This window comes from Numenius arquata, chromosome 1, assembly GCF_964106895.1.
Source record: "Numenius arquata chromosome 1, bNumArq3.hap1.1, whole genome shotgun sequence".
NCBI classification, from domain to species: domain Eukaryota; kingdom Metazoa; phylum Chordata; class Aves; order Charadriiformes; family Scolopacidae; genus Numenius; species Numenius arquata.
In genome coordinates this window covers 128,917,959-128,945,680 of record NC_133576.1, presented here as the reverse complement: position 1 = coordinate 128,945,680, position 27,722 = coordinate 128,917,959, and the positions used below count along the sequence as shown (strand labels likewise).

General features: G+C 45.4%; 1 protein-coding gene across 1 annotated transcript in view; it reads right to left on the bottom strand.

Annotated features, from left to right (window-relative positions):
• Positions 1–1,051: 1,051 nt before the first annotated feature.
• Positions 1,052–27,722, bottom strand: part of MAML2 (mastermind like transcriptional coactivator 2) — a 215,524-nt gene continuing 188,853 nt past the window's right edge. The window contains exons 3-5 of the mRNA XM_074155595.1: positions 11,753–11,956; positions 8,538–8,649; positions 1,052–2,034 (exon numbers count right to left, since the gene is read on the bottom strand). Coding sequence (XP_074011696.1) covers positions 1,052–2,034; positions 8,538–8,649; positions 11,753–11,956 — 1,299 coding nt within the window. The remainder of the gene's footprint in view (positions 2,035–8,537; positions 8,650–11,752; positions 11,957–27,722) is intronic.

Here is a 27,722-nt window from a genome sequence, read left to right as displayed (position 1 = left end):
TCAAAGCGGTAGCCTATCCCTAGACAGAGATGCTGGCATTTCTGCTGGGGTGAACTTGCTTGACAGAAGAGGACCGGGCTGAGCTACCTGACACTCCCCGTGGGTTAAGATGAAAATGAGGATTGTGACTTAGTTGAGCCACTTCATACATTTGCCCTCCTCTAAGCTGGACTGGGAAAGTAGTCAGTGAGGGTCAAATTGTGAGCACCCTTCTCACTTAAGTTGTCCATTAAGTCACTGGAGTCTCTGGGGTAGGGCAAGGTGGCAAAGTGAGGATCCTGAGCTTTGGTGTAGTTCATCTCATATTTCCCTCAATGCCGAAAATGATTGTGCTGCTGGCAGGACAGTAGTGTCCTCTGATAGTCGCTGCAAGCACTGATGAAAAGGAGAAAGCAAACGCTAGAGCACACCAAGTAATGCACTGGATGATCTGTTTCCTTCTTCCCTTGGACGAGACCAGTTACCCTTTTGTGTGCTACAAAACATACAGGTTTTAAACCAGAGTCATCCGGAAAGCAAATGTGAGTTTGTACTGTGTAGAAGTAAACAGTTCTATAACGCAATGAGATTTACACAGGGCCTGATCCTGTCTTGGCTGATTGTTCCGAGGAAGTTAAGGGCTGCGCTGACGATGACTGAAGAGCTCTGGACCACTTGGGCTCTTACTTGCACTCAGAGAAATGATGTTCCATAACCCATACCACTGTCTGGTGCTTGCATGTGGGGGAAACTAAACATGTTTTTCCACGCAGCCCCCATAAGAAAAACTGAGGGGTTTGCAATGCGCTGGGCACCTGTGTGGGGAACAGACCCTTCACGCATTCTCGCTCCTTTGTGGCAGGCATGAATATCACTTACATTATCGTTTCATTAGGGGAGACTTCAGTTTTGTTCCTAGAGCAACTCTTCAAGCAGGGCAGTTGCTCTACGTGGCATTTTATAGGACAGCCCAGTTACTGGAGTGTAAATTAATAAAGCAGGTTGTTGGCATGTAAAGAGAAAAATGATGTCCTTACTGCCTCTTCATCTGGTTCATCCTTGGTACTGTCACTTACGAGTGGTTCCCCAAGATTTCATCGAGATTGATGTCTTTCATCCAGTCATCGTTACCAGGTTCCGTTTTCAGTAAAGAATCTATAAAGTCTGAGTCACTGTTGAGCGCAGGTCCTATACTGTCACCTTGCTGGTTCAGAAAGTCAAACGCTAGGTCATTACCATGGTCACTTCCTTGGTAAGCCCGAGAGTTTTGGTTGGTAGATGTGAAACTGGTTGATGGCAGAGATGATGGAGGTGTCATACTTGTTCCTGGCTGATTCAAGGTAGGCACAGTCTGTCCTCTCAGCTGGTTAGGCCTTATGCTGAGACCTCGTAGTGAGCCAGCAGATTGTCCATTTAGAGTCTGGTGCATTTGGTTTAGAGGAGGCCTCATTTGGACTCCCGCTGTTAACTGATTAGGAGGTGCCAATGCACGCTGCGGAAAATGCTGGTTGCCTATGTTGCGTTGCAAAGACTGGTTAGGATATGGAGTGCCGGTGGGGAAACGGACCCCTGTGGGTTTCAGTGCATCCTGCTGCTTCACTGCAGCTTCTTGCGGGGCCCAGTTTGGGGCAGTGGCAGTAGCCGTGATCATCACGTTGGCCGGCCTTTGAGCAGGGATACTTGTGGCTCCATGGTTCAAGCTTGACCTTACTTGCTGCGAGTTGACTGCTGGCCCCGTCCCAAAAGCTGCTACGTTGTTTCCCTGTGTCATGGTTTGCTGTCGAGACATCATGGGGTTATTCTGACCGGGCAAGACTTGATTTTGGTTTCTGTGTGGCTGCATTTGGTTCATTCCTGAAGTCACGTTGTATGCGCTTGGTTGGTTGCAAGGAAGGTTCCCGTAGCAGCCCATACTCCGAGCGGCAGGAACAGAAGGCATTCGGGTCCCAGCTGACGTGGACATGAGGCTGGAGCTCTGGGGCATGATGCTATGAGTTGAAATTGGGTTGGATAAGGACATGTTGTTGGAGCTCATACTCACAGCTGGTGAACCACCTGGAAAGGAGAAAACAAACAAAAGTGTTAAAACAAACATGAGCATACCAATGTGTGGTGTCATTGAAATACCAACAGGTTAAAAATTCGGTTTTTCTAGCAGCAGAATTTATTGAAGAAGAGACTTTGCTCTTAAGAGGACTTGCATGAAGTCGCTCAAGGCCTTAAAGATGCCTATCATCCAAAGGGTGGTTTGGTCTATATGAAGCCATTGGTGGTCTTTCCATCTGTTCGGAGGACATCAGATAAGCCAACACCAGTGCTCATTGTAAGAAAAATTTTGGAGTGGGGAAGGACAGGCAGAACCACTGGGCAGGAGAGAAGACTTTTCTGCCTTTTTTTTACAGAAGCACTAGACACTTCAGACAGGACAAAGCCTGTCTATGTATGCAGAGGCAGAGAAGATCAACAACTTTTCTTCCTTACAGGGCATGGCTCATCCTGGCTCCCTCTAGACAATAGGGGTGACAGGCATCATTGTCAGGCCCATTCTCCACCTTTCTTAGACACCCACAGCTTTTCCACCTTTCTTAGACAGGTACAGCATACCTCCTGGGAATGCCTGTCTCAGGTGATAGCAGGAACCAAGACTGGGCCTCACACATTTGCAGCACTCAGAGCCTCCCTGAGTCTCCCTCACCAGTGGTGTCCCTCGGGGCTCAGTTTTGGGCCCAGTCTTGTTTAATATCTTTATTGATGATCTAGATAAGGGGATTGAGTGCACCCTCAGTAAGTTTGTAGATGACACCAAACTAGGTGGGAGTGTTGATCTGCTTGAGAGTCAGAAGGCTCTACAGAGGGATCTGGACAGGTTGGATCAATGGGCCAAGGCCAATGGGATGAGGTTTAATAAGGCCAAGTGCCGGATCCTGCATTTCGGTCACAACAACCCCAGGCAACGCTACAGGCTTGGGGAAGAGAGGCTGGAAAGCTGCCCAGCAGAAAAGGACCTGGGGGTGTTGGTGGACAGCCGGCTTAACATGAGCCAGCAGTGTGCCCAGGTGGCCAAGAAGGCCAACGGCATCCTGGCCTGTATCAGGAATAGCGTGGCCAGCAGGAGTAGGGAGGTGATGGTGCCTCTGTACTCAGCACTGGTGAGGCTCCACCTCAAGTACTGTGTTCAGTTCTGGGCCCCTCACTACAGGAAGGACACTGAGCTGCTGGAGCGTGTCCAGAGGAGAGCCACCAAGCTGGTGAGGGGTCTAGAGAACAAGTCATATGAGGAGAGGCTGAGGGAACTGGGCATGTTTAGTTTGGAGAAGAGGAGGCTGAGGGGGGACCTCATTGCCCTCTACAATTACCTGAAAGGAGGTTGTAGAGAGGTGAGTGTTGGCCTCTTCTCCCAAGTGAATAATGACAGGACCAGAGGAAATGGTCTGAAGTTGCGGCAGGGGAGGTTTAGATTAGATATTAGGAAGAATTTCTTTACTGAGAGAGTGGTCAGGCACTGGAACAGCCTGCCCAGGGAGGTGGTGGAGTCGCCATCCCTGGAGGTATTTAAGAAACATGTAGACATGGCACTTCAGGGCATGCTCTAGTGCCCGAGATTTGTTGGTTTGTGTCTGTTTGTGGGTGGGTGTGGGGTGTGGTGGTTGTTTTTGGTTTTGTTTTTGTTTTGTGGTTGGACTCAATGATCTCAAAGGTCCCTTCCAACCATGAAGATTCTGTGATTCTGTGTTTCTGTGATTTGCTGCACATGAATATCACCTTTTGTGCATCAGAAAACTAGAAATTATGAGTTGGCACGAATCCATCTTTCATGGCTAATTCTGCTCAGTGGAGGATTTTCCTGTGCCTGACATCTGCCAACAAATCACAAGAAGAGACATTTCTCTTCAGCCTCCAAACTGTGACACAAGCTCACTTCTGTGGCAGACTTGCAGCTACACAGTCTCTATTTTGAAGCCACAATAGGTCATTTGTGCAATGTAGGCTGATTGCTTGTGCAGTGCAAGGCTCTGAATTAATCCCTGAGAGAGTGGTTGAAGAAGACCAAATGTTTTCTGAACACAGCCAGTGTAAACACAGGTTCTCCACCATGGAGAACTCTCCTCTGCACACAATCAGCTGCTCCACACCTTAATTCCCTTTGCTACTGTCGCTTCCAGTACAAGTCCTACAAGAAGGGCAGCCAGGTTCAAGGCAAAGGAAAGGTTTCAAGGCAAAGGCAAAGGAAGATGTTTCTTCACATAATGTGTGGGTCAGCTGAGGAAATCTTTGCTACATGGCACAGTACAAGCTAAATTCTTGTACCTCTTTGGGTGTCTCCCGAAGTGTAAGAAAAACTCATGGGCTTGCTACCAAGGTACCACCACATTTTGGGAATTCTCTGAGCTTCTCCCAAAGGAGGAATCAAGGAACATACAGCCCTGGAGCTTTGCTATTTTCAAGAAAACCAGACTGAATTTGACTAACTTTGACTTCATCATCAAATCTTATTAGTGTGTGTGATTAATTTTATTAGTTGGTCCACTGTCAATGGTGCCACACAGGTGCTTCAAGACTGTGATCATGCCTGCAGCATTCTCCAAATGCATCAGTCTCAGTGTGTGGCATGTTTTCCAGTCCCTTGGTCCTTCTAAGATCTTTACAGAACTTGGCAGTTTTCAACATTTGATTTCAAGGCTGTACATCACAGCTGGTCACAGTAATAGCTCTTGTACATTTCCAACATGGATGTCAAGTAAGGTCTTTTTTTCTTGTTCAGCATCATCTCAGACTGTGCTTGTCCTTTCGATTGCAATCACACAGTCTGTTCACAGTGATATCTGGAGACCTATCAGCCATTTCCTTATGTGTTACATTAATTTTGTATCACTCTGGTTTCTTAACCAAAATAGGCAGTACTAAGTCAGATGCTTTAAAGGACATTATGTGAAGAACTATTACCTTTATCAACCAAAGTTGTGGTTTCATTGGGAAAGAGAACCAAAAACATGCTAGTTTGAAAAGATTCTTTTGCATCAGCCCATGTTGCCTGACAGTAATTACATTCCCTTCCTAAATTCAAATTCTTTATTATTCAGGCTGTATCAGCTCTCTAGTTTTTTTTTGCTGAGCTCTGCATTAGGTCACTAGGGCTGCAATTACCTACTTACTCTTTTAATTTTTGTCATGGCATTAGCAATCTTCCTTGGAGTTTCAAGACTAAATAAAAAGTGACATTAAGAATTTGGAGAACCTCTCAGCCAGCTCTTTTAAAACTCATGAAGACAAATCATGTGCATACATATTTAAAAAGTCTATGTTTAGGAACAGCTGTTTAATATACTTGTTGAAATGTTCTTGTTGAAATTTCACCATAACGATGATAGGTTCCCTTCGCACTGGAACCGAAGAAAGAATTACCATATTTTTCTGTCTTTTCTGCATTATTTTTATAAATATGCTATTTCCATTCAGTAATGGATGCAAAGGATTCCTTTTTTCATTAAGTACTTAAAAATAAGCTCTTCCCAAACCATTATTAACACTGAGCATTACTCCACAACCAGAGTTGCTTGTTTCAAATCAGTATCATAGAATCATAGAATGGTTAGAGTTGGAAGGAATCTTAAAGATCATCCTGTTCCAACTCCCCTGCCATGGGCAGGGACACCTCCCACTAGACCAGGTTGCTCAAAGCCCTGTCCAACCTGAGCTTGAACACTTCCAGGGATGGGGCATCCATAATTATATAAGCATAAATACCTAACTTAAGAAGCTCACCGTATCCTGGAATGCAGGCTTTCCACAAACTGGCTCTAAGCAGGAGATACTTGACTATAGAGAATCTAATTGTCCTAACAATTATGTTATCCTAACTTAAGCACCTAAATTCATCCCTGAGCTGGGCAGTCCCTGGGATGGAAGATGCTATGAGGAGTTCACTTGGTTTTACCTCCACAGGGACAAATTCTCCTCCATGTCCTCTTGGGGAGCACCCTAACTGTATTTAGCTCTGGAAATGAAGAGGAGAAAATCAGTGCTCAGCAGATAACCTCACGATTAGCCCCATCTTTGGCTTTGCTAGCGTGTTCTGCATTGCTGACTGCTTTTTGGAAATACTGTAACATCTTTTTGCAGGAGAGGTAGAGATGGGAGCCCTGATTCTTTGCTCCTTTATGCTGGTACTAAAGCAGGGGAATGGCACAGAAATCAGTGGCATTTCAAAAGACCTAGAATAGACATCTGGGGAGAGCTGGTTCTCTTTCTCCAGCTGAACTAAAAGTTTGTAGAGTCACTTGCCACCGGGATGGAACCCCTCCAGGGGTGACCCTGCCAGCTGTTGAGCAGCCGCCAGGGCTACCATCACACTGCTCCTGCAACTGCCACACTCTTTAAAGGGCACGAGTGGTTGGGACATGGGTTGTACTTGTTGTGCAGAAGACGAAGCTTCCTCTTTCTTTGTATTGCTATTTTTGCCCTTTTATTTTTAACGCAAATATTTTCCATTTTGATTTTTTCCAGATGGGAAGAAATGTCTTCCCCGGCAGCGCTGTGTACAGCGGCTGGGCATCCCAGGCTGTGGCAATTCGGATAAATGCCTTCCCTGCCCGATTCACCTGCTCTTGTCTTGGGGGTTTCTTGCCATTACATGGCACTATGGGGAAAAGCAAAGAGGGATAAAATGCTTAACCATGTATATCCACGCCCCTATGTTATTTAACTTTTTGTCTCTTCTTCTCTGACCTGAGAAAAGCTATTCCCAGAAAAAGGGAACAGATTCCCTGCTGTTACCCCCTTATGCAAGAGTTTCCTAATTGCTCCATCTGGTAGCTTTGCTGCGAGCTCCCAGCATAGCCCTTTCTCCCAGGCTTGCCTGAAAAGCTGCTCTCCTCCCTGGGCTCACTCAGCAGGGACTTGAGATTTGAATGGACAAGTGCTGCCAATCCCACGTTTCAAACCCAGGAGATGGGGCTCCAAATACCACGAGATTGGCAAAGAGTCCATCAGATTAAGACGAAGAAGAGCCACATAACAATGGCGATCTCCTTATTTTGGAGCCTCTTGCAGATGTGGCTGCAGTCATTTCCATTTTCTCTCTCAGGCTAGAAATGGATTGTTTTTAAGTAAAAGCCAAGAATCTCAGTTAATCATTTGATTCCAGGAATGAGCCTTTAAACAACAACAACAACACATCAAATCACAGGATTCCCCAGCAAACTGCTGGGGTTGCCAACGCATTTGTTGTATGAGTGCAGGAGGCGTCAAGCCAGCAAGCAGGGCTCTCTCTGCCCTGGGGCATCACAGGTTATTTCACTGGCATCAGCAATGCTGGTGCAAATTTACTGAAGATGACAAACACTCAGGCCCATTAGAAAGCAGTGGGTTCCAGACTGCAGCAAAGCTTATCGCTGCTAGAACTTGTAAACAAAGCGAAGGAGTGCATGAACATTGCCTGAGCAGCCCAACCTGGCCCCTCCAGGCATAGCTGGGCTGCTGGTGCCATGGCCAGCAGGTTGGGCTGGCATGTGAGCGAGCTGCACTCGGGAACTTGCTTGAGTTGTGATAGGAAAAGTTTTGCTACAAAGGATAGGTATGAAGGAAAGAATCAGATCCTTGGCTGAATCTGCAGAGACAACAGTTATGGAAAAACAAACTAACCAAACCATCTTTTGTTTCCTCAGTGTTGTATACAAAGATATACTGGAAGATAAAGGTTCCTTTTTATACTTAAATGCACAGATAGTTTGCAGTATAAAGCACATCCTTTGATCCCATCTGCTGCATTTTGCCCCACCTCCTCTCACTCTCTAGCATCTTTTCCTTACTCTGCCTTTGCAGGCAGTCCTGTGCTCCCAAAACTGGACACTCCAAGGAGATGAGAGCACACGAGCTGAAACCAAGGACTAGTCATGAAGTGTTGGACATTTTCTACCCTAAGCAGTTCTGGCTGAAAGCAGGGGCTTTCACCCTGCTGTTTGACTGATCTGTTGAAAGGCTGCTTGTAGAGCAGCACTGAGGTTGTGACCGTAGCATATGAAAGAGACCAAAAGTTCAGATGGTAGCTCTGGTTGCCCATGATGATGTCATGCGAGGTACTTAAAAATCAGTATGAGGGTCCTCATTCTGTACATGAGCTGCCATTCGGAGGGAGGGGTGGTTCTCATCTCAGTCTCTGAAGCAAGATATACCACGTACATGAGAGAAGAATCTGGATGGAGTGATGTTGCATAGTCAAGAGGACACCTCTGTATAAAGTATCTGGGTGCACATCTGCCCCAGACAGTGCTAATGGGAGGGGTACCAGCCCCTCCTTTCACATGTCTGGGAGATGCAGCATCAGCCTGGATGAACCACCAGCTGGTTCTCCAGTTCATACATCAGCACTTCTCAGTGGTGGGGGACAGTAAGGTAAATAGCACAGGAGAGCAGCAGCCACCACCCACTGCCTCTACGGTGATTTAAGTGGATACCCAGAAAATCAGGCCCTGGTCATCACTGCATACGTGGCTCTTCTGGATCGTCTTCCAGCTGGAAGGAAGGACGGAAATAGTTTCATTTAGTCAATGGGCACTTACCAGAATATTGGTTTGCTTGTTGCATGTTGACCACGTTCCTTCTTTGATCTTTATAATCTGGTGGTGGTCGTGTCAGGTGTCTGTTCAGCTGATCTTGCGGAGTGATTTTCTCCTAGAGAATTAAAGTAGAAATATATTAATTTGCTTTTCTTTATGCTTTCCTGGCTCTGTGTTTTTCCTGCGTTTTCTCAGTATGTACAAAGCTGAAATGTTCCTTCCTTTCATCCTGTCTGGTTGACAGGAGAGGCAGCTGTGAACCTGTGCCATCACCTCCTGAAGGCTGAATGGAAACCTTTCTGCTGGTTGTATTGTGTTTGAGTCTGGTCTTTCCCTAAAATCACTGAGAGTTGCTCAGCCTCTGTGAACTTTGGCCACCTCCACACTGTAGTACAAAGTGTCCTCTGTTATCTGCACTGTCTTGCTCACCATGTTCATCAGACAAGAGGAGCCTGATGGTTCTTCATGGCTCCAACCCTGTCTGTGCAGCTCGGTTTGCTTTCAGAGAGTGCACAGAGGCAGGCCAAAATCGCAGGTCCAGCCCAAACATACCGCCAGGATGCAGCTGGGGAGCAACGAGGGTCCAGACATGCAAGGTCCACACCTGCCCCTTGGCTGCATCAATGGTCATCAGCCCTTTTCACCCACGCAGCCCTCGCAGGTGCACAGCTGGCAAAGAGCATTTCAGCTTGTCATCCCCATCCGCAGCCATGCCCATCCCTCACTCTCTCTTTCCTCCTGCATCAGAGGAGCTCCCACAAAAATCAGCAAAACCCATTGCTTTATCTTCCTTGTGCTTTTTCTCACCAGGGCTGCCAGCAGCAAACATGGCCAGGGTTTAGCAAGGATGGTGCTGGGCCATTTGGTTTTTCATGCCACTCACCATTGCCCCATGCTTCCCTGTACATGTATGTGGTGCTGTCTTTCCTCTTAGACTGGGAGTGCAAGCAGAAAAAGCTGACTAGTAGGGGAGATTTTTTTTATTTTGGGTCTACAGGGACACCCCTTTGGTGAAGGGAAGAGAGAAATCCAAGTCCTCGAACTGACATCTGACTAACTGCCCTGTGTTCATAAAGATCTAGAAAGTGCAGGCATCAGAGTCAATGTCAAATCTCTCATCAGCATCAGTGTGACTTGATGCCTCCAGAGCGCTGCTGCCCACCGTGACTCCTTGGGATATGTGGCCCCACAGCAGTAAAATGTGTGTTTGACCACCTCAGTCACTGGTAAGTCATTGCTGGTGCTCCTGGAGTTGTGCTTACTGGGCAGCTGCTGGGCAGGCTTCACCCCTTCTCTACAATGCAGCTGGGTTTCCTGTTCAGCTGCCAGAATGGCAAGTGGGCTCGCCAGTGTGAAAAAGAGTCAGGCCCTGGCTGCTGATGGATGTCCATCAGAGTAATTTGGGGATTTTCTGCCTGAAAAGAGCATGCAAATGGACCTTCTCGTGAAAAATCTGTTTTTACTTCTGCCAGGAGCACTTTAAAACACTGGGAAAAGAGCCTTTCTTGTGGTATTTAGGCATTTCCATAATGCACTCCGGGAGTGAGGGATATGATTAAGATTTATAACGCTCGTTTTAACATACTGCTCGACCTGAACCCTTGTGAAGAAGAAAGACAAGTTATCTCCCAGGAAATCCCTGCAATACATGTAAAAACTGTAGGCAGGCTTTGTGTGTATTTCTATGTACATGGTACAAAAGCAAAGGCAAGCTCATAGAAAAACCCAAGCATTCTGTAGAGTGATTTTAATTTCTGTTTTATTGATTTTTAGAAGAGCTATTTGAGTAATTAATTTTTTGTCCTGCTAAAAATTCTGACAGAAAACTGCATCATGTAGAGCTAACTTGAAACTCCAGTTTTCTTCTGCATAAATTAAAAAGTCAACAAATATTTCCCTTATAGGACAAATGAAATCCTTAATTTCAAACTCAAGCTTTCTAATTGTGTTTTTGGAATGGAAATGAATTTGTAAACAAAAAGATATTCTCTATAAAAAACTGAATCATTTTTGTTTTGAAAACATCCCCACAAAACCATGAATGTTTTTCTACTTCTGTGTTTTTCTTTAATTACTGAGTGGCATTGACTAAATGTGTCTGCAAAGTCTATGTCTTTATAGAGAAAAGAAAGTTTTGGATTCAAAATGTCAGGCCAGCATGAATGGGTCTGCTCTGGAGGCTGAGAGATGTGGGTTGAGGTAAATAAGCCACAGGCTTGGGGTCTGCTGTCATTGCAGCCTGGGGGAAGCAAAGCAGGTGGTGGTGTCACCTCAATCCTTCCCCAGCATCCTCCCTGCAGCCCTTCCCTAGTTGCCACCGGGCACATGTTACTGCTCTGGGCAGCTGGGACTCCACCTCGCTGCGCTGGCCACAGTGATCATAGAATCATAGAATGTGTTGGGTTAGAAGGGACCTTTAAAGGTCATCTAGTCTAACTCCCCTGCAGTGAGCAGGGACATCTTCAACTAGATCAGATTTGTGATGGGCCACGAGGCACCTTCAGCTGATTCAGTTCATGCAATATCAATGGCAATGCCAGTTTAGTGGAACTAAACTAGTAGGTTCTAGCACTTATCACTGCCAACAAGACCACAAATATGCCCCATGCCTCATAAAATGACCAGAAACTCCCAACTGGTCTCTCAGATACCAAGGGAGAGAAAAGAACTGGTTACAAATATCTGGAAATGTAAAAAGGAAAACAGAATGGAGGACTCTCCATAGGTCCCTTCCAACCCCATATCATTCTGTGATTCTGTGACTCATGTATGATCCCAGCCAAGCATACAAACTTGTATTGAACATTAAATCGATATACCTGATCCTTGTTTACACACAGGGACTTTATACCATGCTGCCTGGGTTGCAGAGTCTGGAAGTCAGCCTTCCTCTGTGGTCGAAGCAGCAGAGCAGCCCACCTTAGCTTATCTTGCAAAGAAAACCACTGACAATGATCATGTGCCTCAAATTAAGCATATGCCTAGACTGTTCTCATAACGAAACCACAGTAGCTCAGATACTTGAGTTCATATAAACTTAAGAAGGTTTCAAAAGGGCTTAGCAAAGTGCTGAAAAATATGAGGTACACTCTGGAAAGTCTAGACATTGCCGAAATGACCTCGAAGTTTTGCGGGCTTTCTTCCCCCTATCTTAGCTTTCTTTTCTATTGTTTCTATGATAATCCTTTCCATGTAATATAAAGAATTAGAAAACTTACAGCTTCTGCCAACATCTGCTGCTGTAGAAGGAGTTGTTTTTGCTCCATCATTTGCCGTTGCAAAGCCTGTTTCTTTTCCATCAGTTGCTGATTCAACATTGATTGCTGGGATGAGTTCATGTAACCACTTCCAGTGTTTGGATTTGAACAAGAACTGGAGCTTGGAGTGGGGCCAGCTCCCTGGCCTACCACAGAGTGTTGATCCTGAAACAGAAGAAATGGCTCGTGAAGGATGAAAATAATAACAAGCATCCAGAAAAGGAAATAATCCTTTTTATGCAATTAGTTCAAGCACAGAACATAGCCCACAAACTCTCAGGACAAGTGACCGATACAAAGGCTTTGACAAAGTAAGAAGGGGTTTGAGTAACTTCATCGCTCATAGAAGACTCTGAAAATGTGCCAGGTGGTTCCAGTGGAAAACCTCAATGTTGTACCAGGAGCTTGGGAAACGCTAACAGAAGCAATGGAGCCATCCTGGGGATCTCTCAGGAAACTTGCATCGGGCCGAATGGCAGTTTGTTTGACCGCAAGGGAACAAACTCGGCGTCTGCTGGTTCCTACCATCTGGCGAGCAGCAGCGAGAAGTTACAGACTTGTTGCTAGTAGTGGCATGTATTCTTAGAAAATACAGAAGTGGTAAGTTGTTACTTCGCAGTAGGGTGAGTGGTGCCACTTTCATTTGTCCTGTCACCTCCCTGGCAAGAGCAATCTCTGAGAGATTGCTAATTTTCTCCCATTAGCGGCAGGATTAAATAGGTTTAGAGTTTATCAACTTCCTTAGTAAAACAAATGTGTAACTGAACAGGACTTTGAAGAGAGCTTTAGGGTCTCCCTGCTCCTTGTGATGGATCTAGCTCCACTTCCTCTTCCCCATGTGCAGCTTCACGAGGAAGGGATGGCAAAACGTCATCTCAGGGGGTGATGGGGAAGGTACTTGGGAACTCAGACCAAGAACAAACAAAGGACGACAATACGCTGCTCATTTTCTTTTACCCATGGTTTCCCTTGGCAGCAACATGTTTTGTGTCTATGTACTCCACCAGTGCTCGGTACTTGGACCTTTACCAAATGCAGGAAATAGTTTTCTCAGTTGAAAAATGTGTCACCCCACAAAAATACTCAGCCTATGTTCGATCACTTGATAGTCAGGTATTCCATAGCTGCCCAGCTACAAAGAAAATAGGAGACACTGGGGAGGTTACAACAGTCATGAGAAACATCAGTTTTCTGACTCCACTTTGTTGCAATTCACCATAGGAACCAAACCACTTAATTCTGTATAACCCATTCAGCAGCAGCGTATTTGCTCTGCAACAGAGGAATCTGCAGCTGGAGTCTGATGCTCCCTGTTGTGCAGCAGTTCTCTCAATCCTGAGTGTAGTCTACTACCTAAGGTCTGGTCTACAACCTAGGTAAAGCTCTGCTCCATGGACATTGCCTCTCATGGTGTCCAGGGAAATATGGACCAACAGTGAAGCAAGGACTGGCTGGGCATAGCCTACCCACGCCCTGAAGACTGCGGAGCACTGATGCTTATCGCTTTGCAAACTCCAGAAAAGCTCGTTTTGTGCCTTAGTTTCTGCACCCCCCCACATAACAATAACACACACACACTACAAACTAATCCAACTTATCTTTCTGCCATCTGGCATGGAAGAAACACAATGATTGGTACGGGTATTTCTATTTTAAAATAATTCTGTGGCTTTTAGATGGGGCCACACGAGTGCGTAGCTAGCTAGATAAAGTATTTGACGTCTGTTACTGAAATAAAAACCATGACTTTCTTCTGGAGCCACCTGCAGCCCCCAAGGCAGTGTTACAAACCCACCCTTCAAAATTTATTGGGCTCTTACACAATTATATCCCGCACACTTTCTTTCAGTTCCAAAAGGAATCCAGGATTGCTCGGCACTGCCACATTTTTCAGCCCTTATGTTAGCTGCAAGATAGAAAATACCTCCTCTCAACAGACCTGCTTGCCAAGTTGTTGCGCAAACTTTTTTGTCTTTCTTAAAATATTTTGAAAAGAAAGATATGTTACAATAAATTGGCTTTGACTTCTATATTCAAATGACAACTCTAGCTTGAACCCAGCCACATGTTACATCCATTAATAGAATTCATCTGTTGTGTTTTTGCAGATAATGCAGGCTCCCCCAAATGTGCTTTCATAGTCCTGCGTAAAGAAAACCCCAACAAAGCCCAACTTTTTTTCTCCCTCATCCCCTGCCAGCCCAAGTAAGCTGTGGGGAGGGATTTTAAGATAAACTGTGTAGTGTCCATTCAGGATACCTATCAAAGAAAGCTCTTCTGTAATAGCAATTGGCACAAAACACCAGCTGCTTGGCAAACAGGCCCTGAGAAAACAGCATAAATCACCAGCTTGGAGCTGGTTTGGGTTTTTTTTGCATTTGGTCCTTTCTCTGCCGTGCATGAAATGTCAGTGTGAGCCTATGAATCTACGATGTGTTACTTCTCCTGCCTGCTGATCTTCCATCGGCAGCGATGCAATGGGAGAAGGAAGAACAGTTTCCTAATAAATCAGGGGATTAGCGGCGCAGCAGTTTGACCCTTCGTGAACTGGTGCTATCGAGTCTTACTCTCACCCCGCGCTTGCATCACTGCAAATCAGAAGGCAGAAGGGCTATACCGCTGCCAGGGATGTGGGGCTCTGCCCCTGCACTTGGACAAAGCACGCTTTCTAGCATCCCTGCCGAGGAAGGGCAGATTTGGGTTGGAGCTATCCTGCTTTCATTGAACTGTTCATCCCGCTCTAAGCCTGGCTTTACTGCTACAACTCCACACATCTAAAGCTGCTAGTGGCCTTTTGAACTTCATTCCTGCGTTCCCATGCCTGTGATTTATGCACTTTAACTTTGGAAACCCTTGATTGAAGAAAGCCCAGAGTTGGACATGTGTGTCCCCTCACCCAGGGGTGCCTCTGGACAGTGCCTTGCCTGCACGGTGACACTATCTTTTTTCCCTGCACGGGAAGAGTAACCCTCTCTCCGCTTTGCCTCCAAAGAGGTGACGCAACCTGGAGCACATCCCTGCAGCCAGCCGGGTGTCAGGGATGGGCTGGAAGCATCACACCTGTGACAGTCTGTCTGGGTTCATCCCCCAACTCCTGCTCCACTTGCTGTCACCGCTCATATATGCCGCAGCCCTGCAGCCCTGCAGACGAGCCACGTCCCGTGTGGGGCTATGCCTGGTGCCACCTGGGGCAGGGGCAGCAGCTGAGGGCTGAGCTACTGTTCACCGAGCACCACAAACCCCCATCTGCTCTGCTGGTGGCCAGACTCCAGCAATAGCGATGCTCTAGGTGCAAAGCAGGCACATTGCACCCCGTTCCCTGATGCTACAGTGAGATACAAAACCTTCCAGAAGCAGAGAGAGAGGCAGAGTCAGTGAAACCTCATGAGAGCTGGTAGCACAACTGGGGTTTTGTTCCTGAGCATCACAAAGAACATTACGCTCAAATGTTTAAATTTGTGGTAAATCAAAACATTTAAGACTGAGTTTTCTTTTCACTATCCCTGCTGCAGCTGACTTGTGTTCATACAAAGGAAGGGAGCTTTTGGCTTCTAACACACATATGGACTATCTGAAATAGACTCTTTTCCCTTTCCATTTCCCTTTCCCTTTCCCCTCCCCTTCCCTTTTCCCCTCTCCTCCCCTTCCCTCTCCTCCCCTCCCCTCCCCTTCCCTTCCCTTCCCTTCCCTTCCCTTCCCTTCCCTTCCCTTCCCTTCCCTTCCCTTCCCTTCCCTTCCCTTCCCTTCCCTTCCCTTCCCTTCCCTTCCCTTCCCTTCCCTTCCCTTCCCTTCCCTTCCCTTCCCTTCCCTTCCCTTCCCTTCCCTTCCCTTCCCTTCCCTTCCCTTCCCTTCCCTTCCCTTCCCTCTCCTCTCCTCTGTCTCCAAAGCTTGTCAGGAGTCCCTGAAAGCTGCCTGCAAACTTGCATTTCTGAATTCCTAGTTCAGAATTGGTTTAGGGACACTTGGTTGGAAAAGGATGCGCAAACCTTTTCCCTCTTTCTCCCGGAGACGTCTTGAATTGATGAATAACTTTGGTGGGACAGAAAGGAAACAATGGTCAACTTTTTACTCAACCACAATGCCCACAGAGGCTTCCCAGCCAGGAGAACTGGCATCTGTGTCACAGGATGGGCTTCTGCTTCTTGCAGATTTTCCTTCAAAAGGAGGGGTTGAATTTTTCCACCTTTCTGTTCCTGGGGCAGCTCATTCTGTGCCCAGTGTCAGGTTGGGAGTGACAGTTCTGACTTTCACTCTCCTTTTGTATAAGTTCTGGCTTAAAGAAACAAAGAATTTAAAAAAAGGTTTCAGATCCATCCACTGAAGCCTGCTCAGTGACGATGCCTGCCTCGCCAACAGCTGCTTCCAGGGGAAAAGCTCGGCAAAGTTCTGTTCATCTGGTGACCAAACCTGTGCATGATGTTCCTACTCATAAGCCATTTGATTCACTTGTGTTAATTGGCAGCACAGGCTGCTTAGAGTGAGGATGGTGGAGATCAAGGCACCTTTGTGGATTTCTTGAGGGACCAGTGGCTGTCCTGACCCTATGGGCTTCTCAAGGGCATTATGCTTTGGCTGCAAACCACCCTGGACTGAGAAAAGGAGGAAGAGGAAAACTCCAAGGGGTGGCTCACTGAAGTCCTGCCACACTGTTTCAGGGTGGTGCAGGGCTGGTGGCAAAGCCCAAACCCCCCCGCGATCCCCTGGTGTGGACCTCCATCGCCTCAGCTGGCACGCTCCTTTCCACAGCCAGAAACTGGGGTTCTCCAGCAGGCCCCAGAGCCAAGCACAGGGCAGTACCAGGCTTGTCCAGAAGACCTGATCTCACCGATGCAGCCTCAGGAAGCCAAGCACAGGGTGCTCAGTTGAATGGCTGGTCTCAGCACCTGCCAGTCCCCTTCTTAGCTACCCCTTTTCTGCTACATCTAATGCAAACAGAAACACCCCTTTCTGCTAAACGCTGGGGTTTCCATGGACATCTGGACTCCAAGCGCTGCCTGCCTGTGTCCTCGCCTCGGACAAGAAAACAAAACTACAGCAGGACCACGGCAGAGTGCCTGCAGAGTGAGAACTCTTTTAGTTATAGTAAAAAAGCTAACGGGTTTTCTTATTTTTAAGAGCAAATCCCACTTTTGACTGGAGTGGGGAGGGCTGCTTTCTGTGCCAGTGTGCACTGCGAGAGCCCCAAGCAGTTCCCAAGGTTACGCTGATTTGCAACAGCCGAGGATCTGATCTATGGATCAGGGCTGGAAATAACATAGACTGAGCAGAAACACAGCCAGCCCGATTCCCCCCTGCCTTATTGCCTGTTCAGCCCAATGGGGGTGCAAAAAGCATCTTCCTGCGTACCTCAAAGTCATTCAACCTATTTGCATATCCGGAATATACTGCATAAAAGTGAGTCTCCTCTGAGTTTAGGTCTCTAACCAAAGGCTTAGATCAGATTCCCTCTAAACTGCCTGCTGGAGCTCTCCCTTCACTATACAGAGGGACCGGTCTGTATAATTAGGATACAGATGTCTAATTTGGACAACTAAGTCAGGAGCCTGGATTCAACAGTAGGGACATTTCCTGACACTCCTAATTTTAGATGCTTCTAGTCACACCTGAGTAAGATGCCTGGAATAGTGAGTGTGAACATCCCTTGATCTGCCAAGCCCTAGGAGATCACTTTCTAAAGATCCATTTATAGAGCAACTTGAAAGCCTCTAAGATTAATCACGCTGAAGATATTGTTATAGGTTGAATTTCTCCTAATGCCCGGCCAGAGAGTAGTTTTGTGCATTCCAGCAAGATCACATTCATATGTGTAAACAGCATTCGAAAAAACTGAATATTGCAAGATCCCAAGACCTGTTTTTCCTGTGTCTAATATCCAGATACAGCTGGATGAAGACTGCAAAATATTTCGCTGTAGTAATTTTGTGGAGTGTTTATAAGAAGTTGGCTCAGCCACATGGGACCATCTTCTGTGTTTTTCTCCTGTGAACATCTGAGCTCTCAGGACAAAAATTTCAGGGCCAACCATGTTTCCAAGGCACATACACAAGGAATCACGGACACTAGCATTTGCAATTTCACAAGCCCAGGCTGTCCGCCAGAAATACTTGTGCCTTCATCCAACCAGGGAAAAGAAGCAAATGCTGTGACACTCCTCCAACAAACCAAGGAACAGAGCTCGAAGAAGAAATGTGGACGAATCCCTTCAGACACTACGAAGCTGGAAACAATCATGACAGTCAGGAGAACACACCTGATTTCTGCAGCCTCACAGGTGTGAGTCACCCATTGGAGTGACAGGTTTGGATATCAAAGGATGCAGCCCATACTCAGCTGCAGAGGGACAAGTACTTCAGCACACCCAACTGCTGCAGCTCTCGCTGGGAGGCCAGGCTCTTTAAAAGGCCAGTTTTTTGGACATGCTGAAATTTAGGTGGATCCCAAAACTATTTTCAGAAATAGGTAATTCTGCTGCATAGTGTTGCAAAAGTTTATAAATAAAAACACTAAAAAAGGACACTGTGCACAATCTCCTAGGTGAAAATGGGTGATCAAATACCTCAAAGGAGCCAATCCCCACTTTTGATGAGAAACCACAAGCAAGAGACTTTGACAGACAGTTGGCTATTTGTGCAGTCCTTAATAGCACTTTAGCACTATCCCTTAGCACTGTCCTTAATAGCACTAATAGCACTTAATAGCACTGTCCTTTATAGCACTTGGCCTTTTTGGCACTAACAGGGAAGCTGCTCACTCCTGAAATCCCCGTGAACTGATTTTCAGCCGTCAGTGATTTATTTGTAGCCTTGCTGGAAAGCTGCACAGCCCTATAGCCGCTAGCAGGCACTCTTAGAACAACATTCCCACCCCAACTCCTTCAACTTGGGCAAAGTGGGAGCTGCGTCTCGCAGGGTCCGGGGCTCAGATTCAGCACTTGCACAACCACATAGCAACAGACCCAGGAACAGGGCCTCATTACCAGCCTTGCCCCGACAATCAAGTCTTTAACGAGAACAAAGGTTGACAGTGATTAATCATTAAGACATTTCTTGTTCCTTGCTGCACGTGTTGGAGGCAGCCTCCTGCCGAGGCAGTCTGGCAGATTTCCTGTCTGCGCGATACCAGGGCCCATGTCCGGACACACAGAGACGTCTTTTCCCAAAGCCAAGCGCACAGATGAACGTCTTGTCTCCTCCGTTTCTGAGCGCGGCAAATTCGGAATGCGTGTGCATTCTGCAAAAATAATAAACCCTCAGCTGTACATCTGATTGCTGTATATTCAGGGGAAACGAGCTAAAGGGGATTTGTTCATGTCAGAAATTTTCCCAGAGACTTCAAGGATAGATTATTAGTATTTTACCACGTGCACCCTGATGAACTTTTAATGTGATCTTCTGGCATAATGTATATATGAAGGCCTCCATTTTAGAAAGATTTTGTTTATTTGTAATGAAAATAACATGCATGTGTTGAAAGTTCAACAGAGGAGGTTATTGTGAAACGTCTGCATCAGAACAGGAATGTTGGCTCCATCGAAGTCGATGGCAAAACTCCAGCTGACTTCAACGGGGCTAGAATTTCCTCCCAGGTCTCCATCCAGCCAGAGGGGCACCCTTGGCTTGGAGCGACCTCAGCATACACTTTCTGGACAAGATACTTCCCTGGTTCAGAGAGACACTAGCAAAGAGCCTCCACTAGTGTACCTGGGCAAAGACTATCCTTAGATCTGTGTGGAGCTCTGGTTTCAAATGCCTCGTGTGCTCTAATTTGTATTGAAATAAGTATGCCAATAAGCATGAACGGTGAAGACTCCTACCAGGTTTTTGACACGATCAGACACATACTGATCTGTTCTACTTTAGCATTATCATTTGCAGTGGCTGTAATATGCCATAGCCACATTGCAACAAGCCAAGCCCTTTAGTTTATCACCACACAAGTGCAGGAAACCAAATTAGAGAGGTTTGAGAAACTGCCACTCCTCCAGTGAGACAAGAGTTGGTGAGAGCGGACCTGTTTTGCCTCGTACTTTGGGACGAGGTACATGCATGCTCGCAGGCTCCGTGCCTCTGCTAAGAAGTGGTGATTTCCAGCTGAGGCTGTGAAAACTTCCTAAACTGACTGAATTAAACACTTGTGATTATCTGTCTGCATCTTTAGTGTGGGCATATATTATCTGTGGATATGTGTACCTTATTCATCTAAATGTTCTTGTCTCGTTGCTGTATGTTTATTAACTTTGCCCAAGATTATCTAGCCTCAGGTTGATACAGAGCATGGAAAATTTCAGCCCACTAACAAAAACTGTAAGCAATCAAAACCAGGGTCTTGTAAGAGGAAGTGCTGGGTGAATTTAGTGATAGGTGGCACTCTCATACATACATGCTTATATGTAAATGTCCAGTTTACAAAGCAGTGCTAAAAATGACATTGAAGTCTTACATATAACAGGCTTACATATAAGGTGTGTCTTTTTGCCATGCCATGTCATCCTTGTGCCTCATCCTCATGTTTCCCTCCCTGCAGCAACTCCAACAGTCCCACTAACCCAAGGGAATATGGGCAACATACAGGGGAGTGTGGCCTAGAGGTCCTCGAGTTCATGGGGACCCGGGCAGCGAAGACCGCATGGAGCAGTGCCAAGGGAACTAGCTAGGTGTGAAATATTTATTCTCAAAGGCCACTGTTTGTTTTCAAAGACAAACCATGCTGAGGGACATCGAGCTGAGGGACATTTAGCTCATGAGAACACTGCATGAGGCAGCCAATATCCAGAGCTGAACCCACCCGGTGCTGTCACTGTAAGATCAGGTCAACACTAGTGCTGCATTGGCAAAACTATTACTTCCTAACAGATCTATTGGAAATAGAATAAAACAGTCTGTGCCACTTCTTCTCAACTAACACAAAATTCTATAGGAAATTACTTTAATTTTTTTATCCTCTTGATTTCCAGGCTGTTCTCTAGTTTCCTCAGCTTTTCCCACTGGCATTTATCTAGGTTTTCATTACACCTTCCATATCCCTGCTCATATAGGATTCACTCTCTCTATTAATTGTCTGCAGTTTAAACACATTTGTGTCATTTCTAAATACCAACTACAAAAAAAAAAAAAAAGGGAGGGGGGGTGATGACATAATGTGAATATTTTCCTGAAGAAATAAAACAAAGCAAAGCAAACACCATAAAATGCCAGTTTTTCTGCGGGAGGGTATGAGGGAGCCGGCAACCTGAACAAAATATTTAATGAAGAAAGAAAAATTAATTAAACACAAAGAACAACAACAACAACAGAAAAACCACATCACTGGGACCAAACACTTGAATACAAATGGGCACAACATGGGTGACATGACTGTCAGAGACACATATTAAGATCAAAGCTCTCCTGCTGAGAGTACACAGCAAGAACATGAGCATCCTTAAACCGGAGCCTCCTGGGATCCGCTTTCTAAACCAACAGCTCTGAACCCTGATGGAAGACAATGATGAATACTGAAAAGCAATGTGTGAAGAATGGCTCTGACCCGCATCTCCCTGCGCTGATTAAAGCCTTGGGTGGGACACGCAGTGGGACTGGGTGTCTTTGTTCCAAGTCGCCCATCCTGGGACAATGACTGATGCTAACCGAAATCAGCATCTGGGGCTGGGGACCAAGTGTTGCTGGGCACAGAAGGGGGGCGTGGGGGAGACAACAAAGCATTTCCCCACTGCGGCAGCCCGTGGCACTGGTGTGAGTGCACAAGGCAGATATGACTGCCCATCTACTCGGTTTTACATGAGTCCATAGCACACAATGCAAACAGGGGTCTTCTCCCTTTCTTTTTTATAAAACAACTTAATTTGATGGTTGTTAATTTGTGGGAATTGACATAAACCTTAGGGTCTTGACATCCCCTCTCGCTCTCTTGATGAGTGTGATAAAATAGTGCCAGTGGCCACAGCAGCCTGAGGGATTGACAAATCCACCTATTTGTCACCTGCCTGTGCCAACAGCAGCTTCATAAAATGGGAAAACACCAGGTTTCCTAAAAAGCGCTCCCGGGACTTGCTTCATTTTTCACTACGAACTCAAGTTGTAGGATGAAATGTGGTTTTAACAGGTATCCCAGAAGGTGTGAATACCTCTTCTCTGGGGGATAACAGTGTTAGACAGAGCTCACCCAATTCTGCTTTTAGCCCTGCAGAGATTAGCTCTTTGCCTGGCCAGATCCCCATCAGGGGACTTTATTTGCTCCCTTACTGCCCCTCTAGTAGCATTACTGGACATGGCAATACTGCATGGTGGTTACATTTTTTATCTAGATTCAGAAAAAAAAAAAGTTAATCAAAGGTGGTAGAAGGCCACTACCACTGTATAATGGCACAGGTCCTTCAAGGAGAGCCTGGCATCTCACCGAGCTCAAAGAAAGGTGCAACAGTACTTGGATGCAGTGAGTTGTTTCTTCTGTTCTTTATCTGCAACCTTTAGAAAGCTGAAATGGAACCAGCTACAGAGGTCAGAATATCTCAAGCCACAAGGGACCAGTCCTGCCTTGGACAGTGTGCCTGGGAGGAATTATCTGAGGAAAGGCTTCCTTAAATCAGATGAAGTCAAAAAGAATTATACTTCTGGCATTTATTTAAACTATTTACTGCTCAAGTCTTGCAGCGTGGGAAAGAATAACAGACTATCCAGGGCCTGCCATATTCCAGCTATCAGATAAAGTGGGACTCTGGAGAATGGGAAGGTTGGTGCCAACAAAAACCTTCTTGGATTTCTTCTGCTCATTTTGTATTATTCTTGAGCAAGAGCAGTGAAAACCTGTTTTGCATCCCCGTTTTTAAGGAGACCTACTCACGTATGAAAAAGAATAGGTGGAAAGGGTAGCACTGTCCTGTTTTCTTTCTCTGAGCAGGGGAAAGCGCAAATGCAGTTGCCTGTGTCTACAAACCATCCTCAAATTACGCTGTGGTGTTTCCCACAGTTTGAGAAATAGCAAAGGTCAGTAGGCCACAGTGCAAGGACTAGGGGTCTCTGGTAGCCTGTTCCACTCATGCTGTGGGCAAGCCCTGGGCTTTGCTGAGGGGGACACAGCATTGTCTTCTGGCAGAGCCTACGAAGGGGCATCAGGGAGGTGCAAATTCTGTCCCCGTCATCACATGGAAGGGGAATGTGGTCCATGGTTTGAGGAGTGACCTAGCGTCTCTCTTGTCTCTCATCCTTTTATCTAACACAACTTCTTAATTAAGTTACCACGAGCACTAGTGAGCACATCCTAGCACCAACAGGTTCTCTTTTCTGCTGCTAAATGTTGTTGTAGCTGAACGTTTTGTTCAGTTTTCCATGTTCCTGCTATTCTGTCTGGAGTGGTCCTTCATGTGTCATCAAAATTGTTGATGAAGGAAACTTCATTGTGAACTTTCTTGAATGTATAGCCTGACTTCAACTGGTACTTAGTCTCTAACGCCTGTGGGGAGGAATTACTTCAGTGCCCTCCCCACTGCCATTGTGTTCCCTACAGCAGCCCCTTCCTCCTCAGTCTCATAGCACATACTAAAAATATATAAGTAGTAGTATATTTAGACGCAACTAATACAGAAATCCTTTATCAACATTACATTGCCCAGCTTTTCTCTAACAATTTGGAGAGATCGATACAATCCATGAACAAGACAGCAAGCAAACTTCAGAATTAAGATGATCAGCACCCTGATGGTCACAGCCACACAATTTAATAAGCACATAAACTAAGAAAGGACTCTATTTATTGGTATCAGGCTTTTCAGGCACAGAATATATCCCTCTCACTGTCTGGTGGCAGAGCTGAGCAGATAACAGTACAGTAAGGAGCCTTTCACAGGCATCTGCAATGCCTGTTGAGATGTCTTGGACCAGGCAGCTCAGACAAAACACTGAAGGAGAAACACCCAACTGACCACTTAACTGTGCTTTCATAAAGACAAGGGGAGAAAGCAAAAGGAAGATTACAAGGAGAAATCAGCTGAACTATTTGAACTACATAGAGTTGTACTATGTTCTGTAAATACTTGGCTAGACAACACAGAGGTAAAAAATAGGATCTGGCTTGGTTTGATTTGGCTTGGCCTGTAGAGGTCATCCCTTTGCAGTCCTGACAGTTGGACAATAAAGTAGGAGAAGAGAGAAGCATTCATTTATTGCAAGTTTGGATTACTTTAGATTTTAGATATTCTAAACCTAAAAAAAAATCATGATCTGTGACATACTTTTCCCTGTCCTAAAAAGCAAAAGTTGCATTCACTCTTGGGCAATAGACAGCATATGCCTTCCCAACTTCAAAATAAGGTTTAAATGGGATTTACTACACTCACTGGTTTGTACTGTCTTGCACAGAAACACATTTTACCCAAAGGCTTCTTTATAGGCTGCTTCTGCAAGTGACCTTCCCTCTGGGCCACATCAAGTTTCTGGTAAGTTTTCCAGATGTCACAGGCAGGAGAAGCCTACCAGGCTGGAGCCTGTGTGGGTTCAAACAACAGGAAGAGACTCTGACACAGAAGAATACACCTGCATTTGTTAATTAGGGGAAGGGGAAAAATCTTGTGATGTGTTGAACTACGGTTTCAGAATATTCAGAATACCATGACAGGTTTGATACTGGGTAGCAGTGAGTTCTGATGTGACATTTGTGGAGTTTGACACCAAAACTCTAGGTAAATTGTACTAAAGTTACTAGGAGTCTTGATTAAACATCTCTAAAATACGGTGTCCTTCCTGTTATTACAAACACAGAAGTGGTATGATGGGAAATAATGTGAGTTTTAACTGATGGCATAAAGTACCTCAGAAGTGTGTTGAAATATGTATTATTATACAAATTAGATCACTTTGGATATGTAGAGATAGAAAGGGCAGGTTTATAAAGTAGTTGCTTGGTGTGCTAAAGAGCTCTTCCCAAGTTCATCCTCTTCTCCAGACCAAAAAGGTGTCAAATTCAGGGAATAACCCTTTACTAGCAAGGTCTTGCTCTGTAAAAATTAATGCCTTAATTTTTAAGAGTAAGAATGTTAGCTGTGCCTCTTGATTTCTGCCATGCTTCTCTGTTATAATTTTTGTGTGACTAATCAGAGGTGAATCTAACAAAAATGAAGTGTTAATTAAGCTTTATCTAATCTCAATCTAATCTGACAACATCAACCCACATCTGCTGCTCTGCTGTGCACTCCTATTTGGACCACCTACTATACATGGATAATTAGGTGTCGCAACTGCTATGGCATCCAAATTCAAGAGAGTGCTGAGTGATTCAGACAGCCATCTTAATAGCCAGACCCACCAGTCCCTGCCCTCCTAGACATGCAATGGACAGGAGTTACTGTGATGCCCCATCTAGCAACCTAGTCTAGTGGAAGGCAGTCTTGAGCAAACTAGTCTACTGGAAGGTGTCCCTGCCCATGGCAGAGGAGTTGGAACTAGATGATCTTCAAGGTCCCTTCCAACTCTAACCATTCTATGATTCTATGATCTAAGATCCAGAAATGGATTAATTTAATGTCATTAGAAAGTCAGGTATCTAATCCAGTCACCCAGGCTCTCCCAGTTGTTCATGGAAAGAAGGCGACTCATTGGCTCCAGAGGGTGACTGGTCAAGACTGGCCTCTGAAATGGACGGAGTGATCCTGGAGGTGCCTCTGTCCTTCTGCTGAGTGGAGGAGCATGGGGGCCTAACTTGGACACAAGACCATACCTTGTAATGAGACAATTCTTACCTGTTGGTAAGAAATCCAAGTAAGAAATTGCATGGGCACCAAGTCTGTACTAACAGATTTAGGAGCCAAATACAAACATATTGGAAAAATCCCACTGGGCTTTGGACCGAGCTCTGTCATGACGACAAGTTCTTATCTGCTGTGATACACTTGAGGGGAAGCAGGCCAGAGGATGCACAAAAATACTGTACATCTCATCACGTAAAGAAAGAAAGCAAACGAAATGTAGAGATGCAGCATTTTGTGGCACTACCTTTGCATGCATTATCCTTACTGGTAAAGCTTCTTTGTCATACTATTCCTTCATTACAGCCTTGGTAGAAAAGGATAATATAGTGTAATACGACTGATTAGGAAAAGGTTGGTTTTGCCTTTAAAAAAAAGTAAAAAAAAAAGTTAAATGGTAGCTTGTTACCCAGCCTTCACATGTATCAAAGTTAGCAATCAAGACCACGACCCAACAAGATGTTTAAGTTTCTTAATTTCCTCAGCCTGATATCAGAGGGATATCACTGCAATCTGAAAAGCTCTTCGTAATTACACTTAAAATACTGTTTTTCACACTTCTGGGTATCTTCAGTGTGTCTGCATAAAGACATTTCCCATATTTGCAGTGTAGTCCTTTTGCCCAGTGGTGAGGATGAACTGAAGTTTATTCTATTTGGGGTGGTCTGGTTGAAAGCCAGTTAGACTTTGGAAGTAAGGAAGACTAGTGTCTTGGTGAATCTAGGCCAAATATCAACCTTTTCTGCCTTTGATTCCTACAAGGCCTGTACAGCCAACACCATTACCAGAGAGAAAGGCTGAATGGTATTATTGAGTCATCAACATACAGTTTTCCACTCCTTCTGCTTTTGAAACATTAACTTTTTAATAGGACAACCAATGTGTCATTAATAGCTTCGCTTAGCCTGCAGAGACTCTGATGCTGGGAATGAATTTTTGGAATGTGGGGGACCAACCTCTTTCAGAGCGCAAGCTGTAGAAGCTTGGCTGGAGGGGAGGGAAGTGTTTCTTTGTGCATCATACAGAGATTTCCAGGTCTTACTGGCTGTCAGGGCAAAGTACATTTGATCTGGAAGGACAGAGACATAGTCATGGAGCAGCCAGGTGGCATTTTGGATGAGAAGAAGTGTACTCTAGAAAAGTCATATTACACCAAATGGCATGGCAGGGAATGCCCGCAATAAAATATTGTTCAGGCGTGGACCTTAGTAGTAATTTACTTCCCTTTAGACATTAAACTGACTGTGTTCCTTGTTCATTACTGCTCTCTTTAATGAGCTGTTGTTTTGTGGCCTGTCTGATTGTGGCTAGTGCTGTTAATAAGTGAGCGATGTGTACAGAGAGCTCCAAACCCAAACACCCTCACGGAGATAATGCTTCTGGTCTGCTCCTCTCAAGCTCTTCTGGGGGGAATTACTCCGACTAATGCCCATCTTTTACGTGCAGTCATTTTGCAGGGATAAGGGATGATCTAATGTATTTTCCTCCCTTGCTCAAATCAGACTTATCTAGTCTTTGTCCACACAAGCTGCATGACCTGATTTTCCTCTCTGAGATAAGTCTTCCTAAGCTGCTAAAAGCTGGTCTGAAAAGCCAGCTCAGAGGTCAAGCGAGCAGGATTTCATGATTTCACTGGATACCTTTAAGGAGAAAATGAAAGCTTTAGGTTACACTGCTAGTCTGTCAGCATTAGACATAAGCTGGGTCCAATGAAATCTTGCAGCGCCCAGGCCACCAGTGGAAAGCACATCCATTTTGAGACACCAGCGCTCCCCTAGCCAGGGCAGCTATTAGTTTAGATGAATAAAAACAAATTAAAGGGAAAAAACATTAAAAAAACTCCTAAGGGCCAGACTGGCACCTTACCATATTGACCACAATAAAGGTCTCCAGAGTCACCACATGGACTATGCCCTTTTTATCATTTTTCTTCCATGAGCTCTGGGAGAGAGAAACTGTCTGCTGAAATTGTCTGCTGAAATCAGGGGCAAAACTCCTACCAACTTAAGCGGGACCGCAGGTTCCCTGAGAGTTTGCACAGCTCTGCACATGGATGGATCCCTGGCTTCTGCAAGGAACAGACATTTAAAGGCATGGCACACTGAAAATATGTGGCATAAATGGCACAATGGTTATACAGATAAGCAGACGGCAGCTGATATATTCCTTGCTAACAAAGAAGGACAGCCCTCTTTA